At 47.4% G+C, this 17,723-nt stretch overlaps 1 protein-coding gene across 6 annotated transcripts in view; it reads left to right on the top strand.

The window, feature by feature from the left end:
* Positions 1–17,723, top strand: part of NTRK3 (neurotrophic receptor tyrosine kinase 3) — a 218,210-nt gene that overhangs the window by 71,403 nt on the left and 129,084 nt on the right. For 5 of the 6 annotated variants that reach the window (XM_050903162.1, XM_050903159.1, XM_050903160.1 and 2 more), the window contains exons 9-11: positions 282–305; positions 1,140–1,210; positions 2,980–3,082. In XM_050903162.1, coding sequence (XP_050759119.1) covers positions 282–305; positions 1,140–1,210; positions 2,980–3,082 — 198 coding nt within the window. The remainder of the gene's footprint in view (positions 1–281; positions 306–1,139; positions 1,211–2,979; positions 3,083–17,723) is intronic. The other variant, XM_050903163.1, reaches the window with a different exon arrangement.

Raw genomic sequence — 17,723 nt, forward strand, 5'->3', positions numbered from 1 at the left:
ATTGTTCTCCATTTTGGCCTTCTGGTAGCATCCCTCCCCTCCTGTTTCAGCCCAAGGCCCTGCACAGTTACCCCTGTGCTCTTCATCCTCACCTCCAGCATGTCCTGCTGGCACATGTGCTGCAATTTCCTGTTACAGTTGCCCAACAAGACAAAATATGAAAAGTTGGTTTCCTGGGCTCTTTGGGGTGGTGGAATGTGTCTGAGGCGAGTCGGGAATGAGACCACTCTCCCTTTGCTGTGCTGCTAACTGTGTTGCTTCTCTCTTTGTCCTTTCCACAGAGAGTACGGACAACTTTGTCTCAAGTAAGTGTCTCCTTGCCCTTTGCGTGCTGTGGGTGTTTTGGTTTTTTTGGTTCCCCCTGCCCCTCTGTGACTTGCGTGCTCCTGGAGGAAAAATCAGGAAGCCAAAAGCAAGTTGGCAGAGGTTGCACAGAGCCCTGGCTTCCCCATGCATGAGCAAGATGGCTGGGGAGCTTTTGATCAGCTGGGTAATCTCTAGAGCCCAGGAGATGCTCATTTCCCCCTAGTGATGTCCTGAAGAAGGTCCTATAGTGGAACTGACGGTTGGTTGTGGTGTGGCGGAAGGGGTCTTAACTAGATGCAAACTGGCCCATCCCCAAAGCAGTTGTGTGTCATGGCCCGTTTACAACATGCTCTCTAGCGTGGGCTGGGATGAGAAGGAGGAGTCAACTTCTGTAGTGTTTCCTGAACAGATTCTTTTTCTTTCTCCTTCCCCCTCCCCCCTCCAAAAAACATCCAAGTAACTGTTTCTTTGGATCAAATTCTGCTGGAGTCAGTCTCATGTTTTAACCCTACTTAGCCCAGTAGACTCCTGAAAACTCTAGGACATGGCTCAGTGGTGGAGGCCACCCACCCTAGGATACCAGGCACCCAAATGTTTTTCATTTGTAAGGTGGGAGTGACATCAGTGTTGTCGTGGTCTGTGTTTTCTCTGCTGATGTGCACAGGGAACTCTGATGGTTGATTTTGGTGCCTTCTGAAATAGAAAGCTGCAGCCTCTGTTAGGGGTGAACCTGGATCTCATGAGGTCAGGCACTGCGATTGGGGATGTGCTGGTGCCCTGGAAGTCCCATGGGAGCCACGTTGAATCTTCTGTCTTTGGTGTTTTGATTTCAGTTGGTGATTATGAAGTGAGTCCCACACCACCAATCACTGTGACCCACAAACCGGAGGAGGACACTTTTGGGGTGAGTCCTGCCCTCTTCTCTACAGAACTGTTTTGCATGCATTTCGTGTTATTGATGACTCAGTATTTACGTTCCTGTGATGTTTTGAGATGTTTGCAAGGAAAATTTCTTCCTTTATGACTCAAGACAACAATCAGAAGGATTTTGTGGCTTGTGTCAGGCAAGTAAAATACTGACACAAACCATCTGATCCTCTTGGGTCTGCAGTGTGGAACCAGGGAGCTCTTTGAAAATAAGGCATCCTGTGAAGTTGCTGCTGGCAGGGTCAGAAATTCTCACTCTGAAAAAGTAGCACCCAGAGAACAAACAGACAATTGTGTGTTTCATACTATTATTGAGCTGTTAAGTTTAGCCCTGTGAGGGACTCAGATTTAGCTTGGTTCAGTTCTGTCAATGCCAGCTTGCCCTCTTTCCTGCTCTGCAGGGCATGCCAAAAATGAAAAAGGAAAGAAAGCCTATGGCTTATCAGATCTCAGCATTGTCTTCTGCAGAATCCAGATAGAAAAAGAAAAAAAAAATTGTGTATAAGTATGGGGAAAAAAAATTAACATGTTACACACTTGGTCTAATTCTGTGAAAGTTTTAAGGTCTTTAAACCCACCAGGTGTTAACAGAATGAACAAAACTCAATCCACCTTGGTTTCCGTTCTCATCCAACTGAAAATCTCCTATAACTGAAACGAAAGCTTTGAACAGTGAGACTGGAGTAATAATGTGCACTGATTATTAAATATAAAGCACAGAAAACAAGCTGGGGGATGAAAATAGAGCGTGGTAAAATGAAAAATTTAAAAATATCGTAGCTAATGTATCAAGGGCAGGGAAAAGCGTTGCAAAATGAAATTACTTTTTCTTGGTTAAATGATGTATTTTCTATTATAGCAGAATACAGTTTTGTAGAAGGAAGTGAAGTCTAAATGCATCACAAGACCCAGTACAGGAGAACAATTGGACAAATGCCAAAGAAATTGTTGTTTACATCAATGCAATAAAAGTATCTTGAGCAAAGACTTGAAGGAATAAATATTCATAAATATTAAAATAAGCCGGGGATTGTAAACCCTTTAGGGCAAGGAGGTTTTCTTTCCTCTGCTCGTACACTGACACAGTGGAACTACAGTTCCAGAGAAGGACTTTGGACACTGTTGTAGTATAAATATTTACTCCTAAAAATTACAGTAAATAGGGAACCATTAGAGGCTTTAGGAAAACCAAATGTTTTTTTGGAAAAAAAAAAAAACCAGTTATACTTAATTTCTTCTGTTTTCTTTTTTGTGGTGTGTTATTTTCCCTCATTCTTTGTCCTGAGGGATGTTTGGATGGAGACAGAGTTGCTCTTTCTAAAGAATTTTCTGCTGCTCCTGTGTGTTCCCAGCTCAGGTTAGTATAGCTTTAGTGTTGTGACACCATGGCACAGCGGTGTCAGAAATGGAGGCTCATGATGTGGAGCAGTGAAGGGAGAGCCCAGGCATTGGAGCAGAGGTCCTCCTTCCCTGCAGATATATGGAGTGAGAGGCTGGGGAGAACTGGTGCCAGAACATCACTGACGGGGAGATCCCAGACCTCCCAGTCCTGCAAACAGCCTGTGATGCTTCCAAGCTGTGCCAGAGCCCTTTGCTTTAGCTTGTATTTTCCTCCACAGCTGATGTCCACAAGGCTGCAGCAGATGGTATGAGCCTACAGAAAGGTTAACTGGGCAAGGAGATGCTGTATTTCCAGTCTAGACTCCTGAATTCCTCAGTCTTGACTCTAAGGTTTTTTCCTTTCAGGTTTCCATAGCAGTTGGGCTGGCAGCTTTTGCTTGTGTCCTCTTGGTCGTCCTCTTTATTATGATCAACAAGTATGGCCGGCGGTCCAAGTTTGGGATGAAAGGTATGTGCAGTTGCTTTCCTCTAGCAGGAGGCACCTTCCAGGATTGCCCAGCTCTTATAGCACACGTGGAAAGGTGTTGTGGTTTTATTCCTACATTGTCAGTATTGGTGCAAAGCCTTCTGAAGAGGATGTTGTCCAGCCCTCTTCTGTTTGTTGAGAGAGTAATGGAGATATACAGGTGGGTGGTTCTCACCTGTATGTGCTTCTGGGCAGAAGTATGCATGTGTTTTCCTTATCAGCACATAAGTGCATCTACAGGTTGCCCAGAAGAACTTTGAGCCTGCTCCCTCCAGCCATGCGTTGAAGGAGTTGTACTCGGGAGAGCACGTTCTTGGATGCAATCTTTTTTTCGGACTTGATGATGCGTGGGTTTCCCTTTGCGTCACACTGGGTGCAGAGCACAGGGTGTGAAGGGGGAACAGAAGGATGTGAAATTGGTTTGGGTTCTGTTGGAAAGGCGGGTGAAGCCATTCTGTGCCTGTCTGTGAATGGGGACCGAGACGCTGCTGTAAGTTGGTAAGGTCCATGCTGGGAAAGCAATTACTGACCTGTCTTTCAGCAATGTGGAAGGTCTCTTCCTGCTGCCTCTCTGTTGGAAGGTTTCCTCCTCTGCATGATGAATAACCACTTTAGGAGCTATTTCAAGTGTCCTTGGTAGTGACTGGAAAGCAAGAAGGCGTCTGATGTTTGCCGGGCAGAACTGGTCTCTCTGTCCTACCAACACCAGCACTGTGATGTGATAGAGCTAATGCCAGAAGAAAGCAGATGACTCTGCCGGTATCTCCAGTTGGGCAGCGTTGGTGGTGCGCAGTGAAGGCTGGAGGAAGAGCCTGCACATGACAAAGTAGTTCCCAGCCTAATTGGTGGCTCATGCATACACTGAAGCCAGGCTTTGACAAACAGGAGCTTCTTCCGAGGCTCCTGAGGCGCAGCCTATTGCCTGGCCTTGTTGGGGTCTGCGTTGCAGGGCAGGTTGATAGGTTTGGGAACATTTCTTGTGCTGGTCTAGGGCTTTGCTTTACGGAGACGTTTCCTGAGTGGGTCCAGATGGGATTCTGGCTGGAGTTTCCCCTGTGCATCCTATGGAGATAGAAGACAGGACATTTAATTAAATAGTGAATCTTCTACACCAACTTAGCAATATTTAGTCCATATGTCCAATGATAAGAACCATCTGGTAGGGTGTACTGACTGGTGGGTGGAGTAGATGAATGGAAGACAGAGTTCCTGGGATCAATTCCCAGCTCTTCTACTGACTCACTTAGTGTCCGTAGGCAATTAGCTGTCTTAACCTCTGTCTCTGCTTTAATTTCCCCATCTGTAAAATTGGGATGATTTTATGTGCCTTCTGGAGGGATTTGTCAGAACACTTTGGAAGTGCTTGGGCATTTGCCACTGATGGGGCTTAGAGATACAAATATAAAAAGGAAAAGTAACTTCTGACCCTAGTGGAAGAATCAAAGAGGAGAGAACCTTATGTGAGTAACCAGTCTTGGTGAACAGACGTGTGTATGTGTTCAGAGGTGTTTGGATAAGTGTGTTAGTGGATATTCTGCATTCCCAGAAACCAGAGGGGTGCTGTGATGGGCCCTTCTGTGTGCAGTTTTTGGGAGCGAAAAATGTTTAGCCAGAAAAGCCTGCTTTCCTCTTCATCATGCTGTATTTCTTCCAATTCTGATATGAAATCACAACCTTGCAAAGTTTCTGAAACTTTTATTGATGACATTGCTTGGAGAGATGGAGTTGACAGAAATTAAATACATCTTTAACACCGGGGACATAGCTCTTTAATGAGTCACAAGTGTCATGGGCACCACCATGGGCAGCCTACCCATACCGCCTAAGCTCTGCTCCCCGTTGGAGGCTGCAGATCCTCCTGCACTGTGGACAGTCTCCCTGGCACATGTCCTTACCTGCTGTGAGCCTTCTGCTTTTCCCCAGCGTCTCTTCTGCCTACACTTTTTTCTTTAGCCATAGCGCCATTGTCAACTGCCATGCCACCAGGCTTTGCATCTTTAGCCTGCATCTCCCTTCTTTGCATCAGGCTTGCTGCCAAACCTCACCACTTTTTCATCCACGACACAAATGCACCTCTTCCATTCACCTGCAGTGGCTGGGATGTTCGGTGGTACCCTGGCTATGGTCTGCCCTGGCAGCTGTAGCTGACTTATTTCTCACCCCCACAAGAAATGTCACAGTCCCCTCCATGCTTTCGAAAATGGAGTTTCTAAGCTCTCCTTCCTTGCTGCTCAGCAGGTCCATGAGTCCAGAGCCTTGCTCTCTCCTTCGGTTGCTTTGGGGTCTCAGCTGAGGTGTTGGAGATGGTCCAATCTGGCAGTGGTACCTTGAAGCTTGTGTTTGTCCTGTGTGTGCTGGGTGTCTCTTTCCCCAGTGTCTCCTCTTTCACTCCACTAATGGGCTGCTGTTCCTTTCTTTCTCCCTGGAGACTTCCTGTTCATGGGTTGATGCCCTTGTCCAAATCATCAAATCACTTTACTGAGTGGTCCTGAGCTGCTTTTCCAGGGGCTCATGTACAGGTTCTGCCTTCTGACACCCTGTACGGGACAGTGCAGCTGGCAACCACCTCCAAATCTCCTTAAGCAGGCACTTTCCTCTGGATCCCTCATTATCAGTTAATTCTTGGGCAGGAGCCATCCTGTATGGCACCCAGCATGTTATCATTTACTAAGAAAAAAAATCCAAACCCTGAGTCTTTTTGGGAAAGTGCATCATTCCCTGAATCAGGAGCTGTTTGTCGCCAGCTGATATGTTGCCACTTGTTGAAATCCCAGCTTGGCAAGCCTGCAGGAGCAGGTTTTTCCTGTTGTTTTTGTCATGGACACAGAACATTGTGTGCTCATGTTGGACACGTTACCCAAAGCGCCTCGTGAATCTCTCTGAGCACATCTTTTTCCTTCTGCATCTCCTAGCATTAAGCAGATGGTTTATCTCCTAGAGAGAGGTGAACTTGGACTGACAAGGTTGGATGTCACGTTAGGCTGGAAAGTCCCCCTGGGCCAGCCTGCTGGGTTGCCCACCAGTCTTAAAAGTGGACTAATGGGCTGCCAAGTGTCCAACATCCCAGCTGCCTTTGCTGAAAAGAAAGTCACTGTGTCTCGGGGCACATGTGCTGGGGGAGGACTACGAGAGGATGGCGTGTCCATGTTTGTCCTCTTCTGGCTGGTAGCACACCCTTGGAGCATTGCACGAGAGTCCTGGCAGAGCTGCCGCTCTGGTTACGACCCGGCTACTGATACGGCCAAGCAGTGGAAAAGCCTGCGCTGCCAAGCGCGCCGTCAACGGGCTGGAGCAGTGGCATCAACAAAAGCTCCTTGTGAAGGGGACTCTGACGCGCTGTGCTCCTGGCTCCTTGGCGTCCGTCGGCTGAGCTCGCGGAGGCTGGCTCCGTGCCATCCCCCTCGCCTTCCCCTGCTCCCTCCGCAGAGGGCTTTCATTAACACGGGATGGCGGAGGTCAGATCCCCTTTCTGGCTGCCTGTCGACTTTGGCTCCTGTAGCTGGGGGGGGATAGGGGTGGGCTGAAGCAGCTGGGAGGGGGGCTGGGGGATCACCGGAGCTGGGGTGGCAGAGGCGGCAGGAAAATGGCAAACAAAGCGCCTTTTTGTGAAATGTGGTGTTACATGGGCAACACGGAGGCAGCGGAAGGGAAACTGCCAGGAAAAGTGAATGTAAAAACTGAGACACGTTGAAGTTGCAGACATGGGCTGCAACCGCTTGCTGAAGGGTGATGTATCCAGAGGGGGAGCTGAGATGCTTTTTAAAGCCTTGTATTAGTGTGGGAAAAAGAAGAGGATCTTACAGAGCAAGAAATTGGGAGTCAAGGCCCTTCAGTTTACTGCCGTGTCCCAGCGGAGTGGGTTTTACAGGTGGGATAGACCGCATGGTCCAGCTTGCTCCGGCTCTGGGCATGGTGTTGCACGTTCCCTGACCGCCCGCCGGAGGTGGGGGGTTTTACACCTCACCTTCTGGGGTCAGGCTTGTCACTGCAAGCCTTGTAAACCCACGTCTTCCCATCAAAGTTTAATCCCAGCAGAAGACAGGAAATGAAATTTCATAATATAATAAATAAGCCACACTCAAGTCCCGGGACTAACAAAAATGAAATTTCATAGAACAGTAATAACAGCAGAAAAGTCCTGGGACTAACAAAATGTTCGGATGGCACAGCGATGGAGGGCCGTGTAAATGCTTAGGTTGATGGACTGAAATATATGCTCCTTTTGCTTGTTTTCTGTTACATTTGCAAGTGCCTAGGGATAAAGAACGTGTGCTCATGCATATTTGTGTGATGTATTCCTGGTGCTGCACAGCTTTAAAAAAAATAAAAAACAAATTGAGTTTGCTGAGATATGGGGAGAAAGATGCTAGAGAAAATCCAGAGACGAGAGCACTTCTTGTTTTGCTGAGATGAACTATTTTCCAGGCTCTGAGATTAAAAACTACTTACATTCTCCAAATGAGGTTTTCTTCCTCGGGTGGAGACAGTGTCAGCTAATGGTTCAGACTTGGTTACAGTTGGCAAAGAGTCGATTGCTTTTTAATCTGATTTCCTAAAGAAATAAGGCGTGTGATCACGCTGCGTCTCTGTGCACATGCAAGTGTGTGTGTACAGCTCTGCCTGCCTGGTTTTTCCCTTTCTCTGCTGCAGCTTTTGGATCTGCCGGCCGGTTCCACCCAGAGGAGAGCGGGGAAGGACTGAGAGATGCCTTTACAGGCATCACGGAAATAGGGGGTAAAGAGAGGATGACAACTCAGGTGATGCTCCACCGAAGGAAATACCTCTAGCCTTTCTGGGCATCGGAGAATCCATATGGAAGCTCACTCTCGGACAGAAAAGCAAAGCACAGGGGACTAGGCTTTCACGGGGTCTGCTGTGGTGGGTGGTGTGTACATCTGTAGACATGCATATACATATTTTCTTTCTGAATAGGCAGAAACAACAAGGATGTGGGGGAGAAATGAAAGAACAGTAAATAAACACTGCCCACGCTTTCTGTAATGTTTGAGGAATTGCATCGCTATCAGTTCTTTTGGTATTTGTTCTAATGGCCCTGATCAAAGTGCTGGCACTGCTGATGTGCATGTGGATGTCAGAAGTACTTGCAGAGCTGTTCCATTGTAATTTAGCATTAGTTAATAGGTACTTAAAGTAAAGTGGTTGCCTATTTGATTATGATTGGGGGTTATTAACATTTTTTTCCATAAACAGATGGTAACTGTCTCCTGAGTCGATTGCAGAACAATTCCAGGGTTCTGATTCAAGAGGACCAGCTCCTGCAAAGATATCTTGGGTGCCTGGCTTTTTGATTTTGTTGATTTGTTTTTTTGTTTCTCTTTTACTTTTTTTTTGCTTTCCTCCTTCATCATGCAATTATCTCTGCAGCTTTAAAGGGGGGAAAAAAAATATATACAAGAGCCACGACCTACCTTTCAGATGAGGCTTAATTTTGACCCACGTTGCCTTGGCCAAGCCTGGCTATAATCATGCACTGGTTGTTTTTCCCTGATTATTTGTTTGCAGCTGTATAGGCATGAACAAACACCCTGCAGCTTGGAGAGCCTGCACCTTAAGGGTTAGTTGCTCAGGAGAAATCGGTGATCAGGGCCCTTTCATTTCATCCTCCTGGGAGCCTGCCATGTAGTGGGAGCAGGAAGAAGGAGAGAGCAAAGTAATATCGGCCAACCTGGCACGGCTACGGGAGAGAAACAGCCATACATTAAAAGCCACGGCTAACCACGGGGGCTCAGGGATGTATGGTGAGCCATACTAACGAACTGGAAATGGGAACTGATTGCTGTTGCTTTCTTTGAGCCCGGGTGTGCGATGTGCAGAGCCCAGCGGTGCTGAGGGGCTGAGCCCCCTGAAACGCGCAGGCAGAGCGACTGTGGGGCTGTTGGAGGTCGGGGCTTTTCCTTGTTGGTATCCTTCTGTTTGTTTGAAAAGCCCCTTGATATACTTCTTGCGCTTGGTATTACTTGGTTTTATTTGCCTGGGAAGTGGATTGAAAGGGCATGTGGTTTCACTGGGGCTTCTTTCTATAAATGCCTGTTTATACTCTGCTGAAGTGCAAGCTGTGCTGTTTATTTATTTAGTGCCTTCAAGGTGATAAAGAATAAAGCTCTTCGAACTGATAAGTGCCTCACCCTCTGCTAAGCCGTGCAGTCCGTAACCAGTATGGTGGCAGCAAGGGAAAGCTGCTATGCGGCCCTGGGCTCCTTGGCAAACCTTTGAGAGATCCCACCTCTCCCCCGAGGTGCCGTGACAAGGCCCCTGCTTCTGCCTCTCCTCTTTATGAAGGCAGATCCGCCTTCACGCCAGCAGTTAATGCTCACACCCCTTGTCCTTTGGTCCCAGGTGGTGTTAGTCCAGTGAAGGCTTTGAAAGACGGGGTGGTGCTGTCGCTTGTCGCTGCCTGAAGGAGCAAGGAACCACCCTTGGCTGGAGAGAGGTATCAAATGACCTTGCAGGACAAATGGTTAGCAGAAGATCAGGATTTATTTAGATCTAGAAATAAAACATCTTCCCACTCCCAGAAGTATTAATAGGTTATTTATAAAGGAAATGTAAAGTGCACTGACCAGCCATTATCCATTTCAGTTGCTTTTACAAAACCAAGGTGTCTATTTTAGGCAACTACTAGAAGCAGTTAAGAAAAAAAAAAAGTCAGACCAGTAGTCTTCAGGTGACCTGAGAAGCCCCGAGCCTCCTTCATGCCACATTCTTGCAAGCTCTTCCTCCCCATGCGTGACGGCCCTCGCTCGCGGGTGCATGCATTTGCTCTGGTCACCAGCCGGGTGCTGGACCCTGGGTGCACCACTCATCCCGAAGGAGCCCCATGGCACGGCTGGCATTTGCCTGGGGCAGTTCTGCGTTAGCAGGTGTCTCACTGCTGACTTTCACAAGCAGTTCTCACGTTGCGGTGTCAAAAGCTGCGCGAGTGACCCTCATCTTACCTGTGATTTGGCATGATGCGAACTCCCAGCTGAGGTGGTGGAAAGATGTTGAAATTTTTTTTGTTTTAATAATGTTTTTGAAGCTCTCCCTGTTCCAGGCTCAGGGCGTCGGCTTTTCCCCCAGCAAAGCATTAAGAAGTGGCAGCACTGGGGACGCCATTGCTTGTGGCACCGTGCTTGCTTCTGCCTTTGTGTACGTGGTGAGCACAACCTTGAGGAGAGAGAGGGTGAGAATGAGCCGTGGCTGCTTCCCTTGCACTGCAGGGTTGGGAAGATGTCCTTCATCCGCTCACCATTCAGGAGCAACTGAGTCACCCCAATTCCTCATCCAACTGCTTGCATAACATCTTTTCCACGGCTGTGAAATCGCCCAGGCTCAGTCACCTGAGCAGCCTCCCCCAAGGACCATGCAGAAGGTGCTAACCATCAGGAGCTCCTCTCCGTGGCAGTGACGCTCCTGCCTGCCTGCTCCTTGCCTCCATGGCTCCAACCTGTGTTTGCTGCTTGGCCCTATGGTGTCTGTCCGTCTGTCTTCACATGTCTTTGCTTTAGTGAAAGATGCTGGAATGACAGCACAGAGTCAGAATAATTCTGTTTATCTCCAGAACAGGTACCACATACAGCAGCAGGATAGGCTATTTTTTTAACCAATATAACTAGTCTGATGAAGAGACATCATCTCCACAAGCCTTGTGTCCTGTGCGCTCTCTTGTGCCTTTCTGAAGGCAGCCAACAACCAGACAACTAAGTATCAACTTTGATGTGGCTTTAATAAGGTGCACGGCCATGTGGGAAGAAGCAAAGGGCTTTAATTAATATTTTAATTGTAGTTTGTCTGTAGTGCAGTTGTCCAATTATTCTTTGAAAAAGATTTTGCTACTGTTAATGCTGATAAATGGTCCTCTGGGCAGATGTCCCTGGTGAGATCATCACCTCTTCCTCCTCGTGACTTGCTGTAGGATTGTCATTCATTTATGCGGTGTTTAGCCAGGGATGCTGAGATCTGGCACTCTGTCCTTAAACCCTGGAGCAGGAGAGCTTTGCTCTTGGTCAAGGTAGAGGTGACTGCGATGTAAATGGCAGGATTTGGCAAGGGAAGTGTTTGGGAGCTGTGAAGGCAGATGGAGAGAAGAAAGAGAATGGTGCTACTTGGTTTTGAACCTGGGCTGAATGTGCTTGAAGGAATGCCTAGAAATTTGGAGGCAGCAGAATAACCTCCCAAGGGAACAGATAGGAGCTGTCACTTGGGCTGTTCAAGATTCGACTGGAGAAAGCGCTGAGGAAGCAAATTGTAGAGAGCACTGGAGCATCTGATGATCTAATGGGCTTGTTCCGTGTCCAGCTTCTATTTCTTGTGGTGCAATAATGAGCCTGCCTGTGTCGTGCACAGCCCCAAGAAACTCCGTCATCAGCACCAGTGTTTAGCATCTGTTGATGAAGGTGGGAGCAGTGCAGAACCCTATGTGATGCTCAGGCATCTCATTTCGATCAACTATGCTATTAAAAATCAATGGACCAGAAGATAATGCCTGTACACAAAGGCAGCTGGGTAGTATTTTGTGCACAGGAAGAATGAATCACATTTGGATTCTCATATTTTGTGTCTGAGGGGCAGGGTTATAATCCAGTTTCTGTTTGGGAGAGTGGTCTTCAGTCAGTGCCATGGCCCTGGATAATGAAGGAGGATAGAGGATGGGATGCTCTGTTACCCTGAACCTGGCTTGTGGTTCAGGAAAGGGACCCAGGAGATATCATTGCCTGTGGCCACGTAAACTGGCCACAGGTCTCCCTTTGGGCTCTGTGTATGCGGCACTGCTGCCATCAGGGTGCGCTGAGGGGCACCATGCTGGGAATGATGCCCAGTGCACCCACAAAAACTCACCCCAGCCCCGTCATCAGCCTTCAATGTGCTCTGATCCATGCTCAGGCCATATTGCAGGATCTCCCCTCTGCTCTCAAGCTTGCGGCGTGAGAAGAGCGTGGAGCTGGTGCTCATGGCCATCTTCTGTGTCTCATGGCCTCTTTGCTCCCTGTATCTGCCGGAACCTGCTAGCTGCAGAAAAGTTTTTCTTCGTTGTTTTACTTCACTTCAGCCCAGCATCTGCAGGAGTTACCAGCCTCTTCTGGAAGGGACTGTTTCACATCAGGACCCTTATGCCGCATCCTGTGCACCCTGGTGTTGGGGTGGTTTTGTGGCTCTGCTGGCTGCCCTCTGATCGTGCTGCAAGACCTCACTTTGTGACCAGCGAGGGGTTTTCCCCTGCAGAAAAGGAAAAAGCCATTTTTGATCAGAGCCCCATTGAGAAGCATGCTCTCTGGCCAGGTGGTTTTGCCACACCTGCCTTTGATGCCACTCCAGCCAAAGCAGTGCAGCAGCTTCAAAAACTGCAGAGGGGTGAAAAATGGTACAATTATGGCAAAGAAAAGGGAAGGGCCTGCTTGGGTTTTGGATTAAAAACTCTTTGGCTTGCTTCTCATTCCGCCTGAACCAGCTATAGGAGGAGCTGGTGCCAGTGAACCTGCATCTCCATCTTTTCTCTGTCCCAGGCCATACTTCATCCTCCACAGCAAACAGCAAGTTCTTCCCAGCCTAACACAGTCAAGAGTCAGACAAGAGGCTGTGAATTAGTGTGAGAGGAAAAACATTGTTTTCCTTCACCCTGGTTTTCCTTCATGGTAAGATTCACACGACACGGACTGAGATGCCACTGCCGCAGTAGCTCCAGGGCGGGCAGCGTGCTGGTGAGGCTCCCCGGTGCCGGTGGCATCGTTGTCCTGATGCAACGCCAGTTGCTTGCGCAGAAGCCTGCGGTGCTGAGACAGCTGCTGGGATTGGGGCAGGGGAGAACTGGCCCTTTTGTTGCTGACAAGACGATTTCATCTTGATGCTCTAAAAGCTCTTGTGACATCCGCAATTTTCCAGATGGATAATGAAAACCTGTGAGCAGGGGCGTCTCGGCGGCTTTCGAGGCGCTTGCCTGTGGAGCTGCGTCCATTGGTTTCATATCTGCTGACAGGGCTTAATAATCATTACGCTAAGTGGAGCCGGCACATGGGGAAGCAGGTAAAGCTGCTGCTGCCCTTGGGCTGAGGCAGGTTTCTCACCATGCAGCGCAGAGATGTGGATCAGAGCTGTAGATCCCCATCCTGATGGGCTGATTTCTGCCTCTTCTCCTCCTGGGCTGCAGGGCTCTGCGGGAGCTGCTGGCCAGGTCTGCTCGCCTCTTGCTCAGGAGCCCCTTGGCACCCTCTCACGGCATCCAGGGATGCCCCTGGGTCTGGCCCAGGGGCTGCGGTGCTTCCACTGGGCTCCAGCTTCAGTCCTGCTTTGGGAAGAGGAAAACAGGGCCAGAGTTTCCCACAATCAGCAGGTGCACAGTCCGTGCAAATAAGCAAAGCGTGTCTTCAGCCAAAGTGCTCGTAGTAATGATGTGCTCTTTTTCTGATTGATGTTGGGGGTAATAATTAACATGGTCTTACCTATTAAGCTGTGATATACTTTTTATGAAGGAGAGATGTCTGATACTATAAAAAAAGGAAGAAAACCCCCATAATTTTGAGGTAACAATGGTCTAGGATCAATATTTATTCCTATCGATTTCTTAATCGATTTCTCTGACTTTTTTTCATTTGGATTTTGGGTAAGTTCCCATGCTCATCCCTGCGCACACAGCAGTGGGATGCTGCAGCAGGGCTGAGTAGCTGGTGAGAGGCTCTGGCGCAGTGGGGCAGGGCAGGCACCCCTTCCACTGGGGGGGTGTAACACTGGGGAACTGGCTGCTGAGAGCTGCAAGGAGGACATGTGACGTGCAGGGTCCCCATGCTGCTCTGTGCTGGTCACCAAAGGTGCTCTGGGGCTGGACCCAGGGGCAGGGCAGTTTGCTGCCAGAGAACTGCTCAGTCTTTGTTTATTTAAGTTAATTTGTTATATGCTTTTACGCCCCTTCCCCCTGGCTTCAGCGTCGCTGGTTGTCCCCGGGGTCGTTGCAGGTGGCTCTTCCCACAGCGCTAAGCAAGGGTGTGGATGCAAACCCTCTTTCATCCCGGCTCAGTCCTTCCAGCATCGTCATTGTATTTTTTTGCTGTTGCCTTTTGCCGAGTTTCCCCAGTGTGCGGGAGGCTCCTGGCCCCGTGCCCAGCAGGGTTGGGAGTTACCCCAGGTTTGGTCCCCCGGCACTCGATGGGGACATCTCCTCCCTGTGCAGAGCACGGTCCCGCTGTCCTGCTCCCTCGCAGGCTCGTAACCCGTTTGCAGCCTGCTGTCGCCACCAGCCCATTTGGACGTGAACTATTTTCCAGGTTTCTGCCTCCCAGTAAATTGGTGATTTATCTCCAAATCTTGTTTTTCTTTAATGTTTTTGAAGTTTGCAACTTGGTTTTCTTACTTGTGCCCGTGTTTGCTGGCTAAGGGACGCGCTGCCCGTGTGACTTTGTGCCTCCGGTGCCGCTTGACTTATGAGAAGATAGCAGAGATGGTGAGAAGGAACCAACTCCGCTCAGTCATTGAGCCACTGTATCAGTGGTGGCTTTCAGAAATTATTAAGGTCCAACCTGGCCCCCTAAACAGACACGTATCAACAGCTTAGCTAATTCAGTGGGTTTCTTTCATTTCCAAATAATTAATAAAGATGTTAGATAAACCCAGCCTTAACACTAGTCCCCATGGCAAGCCTTTCTGGCTTAAAGCTTTGCCATATTTGTGCCTCCCAGACTGGCACTAGCAGGGAAGAGCCACGTAAATCAGATTTACTGTTGTTATTAATACTGCTGTATGATAGTGCTCGTATCCAAGCCAGTCTGAATTAATTTTCCAAGGAAGTTTTTTCTGAGACACTATCAAATATTTTACTAAGCCCGAATATATTACAGTCTTCATTGACTAATTTTGTAATTCAATCAGGGGAAAATAAGGCATTGAAGGTAGTTCAGCGTGATTTGTTTTTATAGACCAACTGCTTCATCCTCTTGATTCCACTATAATTTAGGCTCTTAAATAATTTTTTTCTTAATATTTCCTTTGATTTTTTTACTATAAATTTAAAGTTAGGCCTATTAATTTCTTCTGCACATCAGTCAGGAGAACAAATACAAGTTGTGTGCATATACGTGTATATAAAGGGAAATGTCTTTACAGATTTACAGTACATCTGCCTTCTTGAAAAGTTTCTCAGCCCGGAATTAAATTGGTAGCAGCATCTGGTAATGCGACTTCATGCCTTTTGGGCAGCTGAGTGCTTTTGCTGAGTATCCTGCTATAGACTGCTGCAGGTCTGTCCCCTTGGCACGTGGGACCAAGAGAGGAAATATTGCTGAATTTTCCAGTAAGACTTTGCTTAGCTGTTTTGACCATTAATTCATTTTCTTTCTCTCTGTTTTTTTGGTTTGGTTTTGTTTTTTGTTTGTTTTTGGGTTTGTGGTTTTTTTTTTTTTTTAATTTAAAAGAGTATTAATTCTTCTATCTCCTGTTTGCTCTCAATCTCCCTTCATTTAAAGTGTCATGATAGAAACTGAAATTAGATACAGCCTGATTTCACTTCTGGGTGTCTGCAGAAATCCCCTTCCACTCTGCTGCTGCAGGGCAGCTGGATTTTAGATTTTTCTCCCCTTTTTTATATTGTTATTTAGTTCTTAATGACAAAACATATGGTCTTCACTATGTTTCTCTTCTATCTAAGTTTATTATGCTACTGGTGTATTTAGGAGTGATTTGGGCTTATTCTCTCTGTTTCAAGATTTCAAGTAATGCTTCTTGGCTGCTACTGTCTATAACCGTGATATTGGAGTTAATGGGATGTCAGCATGTGCCAAAACCCCTCATCAGCACAGCAATGTATTCCACCCTGGCATATTAAAACTGAAGTTGTAAGGGTAAAGCAGGGCACCTTCCTACCTTTTGATATGTATAGGTAAAGGCATTGATTTAAGTTCTGCTGAACTCGCTGTGATCAGGTCACACCAAGAAAAGTCACTTCCTCTTAAGTGCATCCCAACAGAGAAGCTAAAATCTATATTGGGTTTCGGGATGCTTCAGCAAAGAGCATCTCACTTGGGTTTGCTCCTGCCAGAGCTTTGCCGGGGTTTCAGCTGATGGTTTTGGGACCAGTCGTACGGGCAGGCTTCTTGTTAATCTGCCAAAAAAGAATGAGGTTCTACTTTTTTGTTAAAAGAGGAGAGGTGCTATTAAATTTTGTTGATTGAGTCTTTTACTAGCACGTGCTACTGGGCCTTTGAATGCCTGCCAGATGCCTCTCTTTTTTATTTTATTTTATTATTCAGATGAGACAAAAACTGGCATTTACTTCCCTGCTACTAGACAGTTTGCAGAAAGCTGTGTAAGCTCTCTTTTTCAAAAGGTACCTTAGTTCAAATTCCTGGTTGCTCTGCTGACCCATGGTGCAGAACTCGCTTTGATACCAGTGTTTCGAAACCCTCCTGGATGCAGGCAGGGAGGCAGTGTGCTGCCTGAAACTGTGCCTTGAGGAGAAATCCTGATTTCCAACCAGTGGCAAAAATCTGTATGTTTTCCTTGCATGAGGTTTTACCCTTAGATTTTTTTTACCCATATGTGGTTCTCAAAGCCATCAGGCTTTGTGCAAATTCATGATAACTTACAGGTCCTTTAACATCTTCCATTCTTAGCGGAGAACCTTCAATCTTGAACCCAGCACTTGAGAGCTTTTCCCAGGAGCCATTTCCAAGTATTTTACTTTCAGCTGCCAGTACTAAGCTGGCATGTACATACAAAGCCCCACGTGCTTTGGGAACTCCGAGCTCTCATCTATGGCACGCACGTCTTCTGAAAACTTTATGGCCCTTGCACCATCACTATCTACAGCGTATTTTGGACAGCATGGCGCTTTATGACATGCAAAGGCGTTGTGAAGTCTGTGGTTGGAAGATGAGAAGAAATGAGGATGTGGAAGGATGAGGGAGAGGCGATGCAGCAGCCCAGGCGCTTATTTGACAGCCTAATGCTTCATGTCACCCTTGCCAAAGCAGGTAGGGAAGGAGGAAACTCCTCTCTCCGAGTGCTTTGTGCATGTGGAGCACAAGCATGTGTGTGCACGTGTGTACGTGCAGGCATCGCAGGGGAATAAAGGTAGGGAGATGCTTTATGAAGTTGTTAGTAGCTGGCAGTAACTGCGTATTTATCTGCACTGAGCTGCAGAGCCTGGGAGCGGCTGGAGGGAGATTTGCTGTTGAGTAGGCTCTTTAAGGATAAATAATCTTGGCTGGAATTTGCTCTAATGATTTCCTAAGTGTGCTGGCATGTCTTCAGCAGTGGAGAAGGAGGGAAGGCAGTGCTTGCGTCTTTTTTTGGGGTGTGAATGGGGAAGGCAGGAGGAGGCTCGAGGGAGCAGCAAGCATTTCCCATTTTGGTTAGCGATGTGGGAGATGGAAAGATGGTGGTTGAATCTTGATTTTTTTTTTTTTATTGGTCTAGTAAGTACAACAGCTAAGGAAGATGCGTGGATGTGGCTCCACTGAACATGTTGCAGTCCTTGAGACATTCTGCTGAAGGATGTTGTTGTCTTGATAAAGAGGTTTGGTTGACACAGAATCCAGCACAGCTCTTGTCAGTTTAAATTATTGAGAAGGTACATACAACTGTCTCAATCAGGTAGCAATAAAACTAAAGCAAAATACACAAACCTGTCTCTTGGGAG

Source organism: Gymnogyps californianus, chromosome 11 (genome assembly GCF_018139145.2).
Source record: "Gymnogyps californianus isolate 813 chromosome 11, ASM1813914v2, whole genome shotgun sequence".
NCBI lineage: Eukaryota > Metazoa > Chordata > Aves > Accipitriformes > Cathartidae > Gymnogyps > Gymnogyps californianus.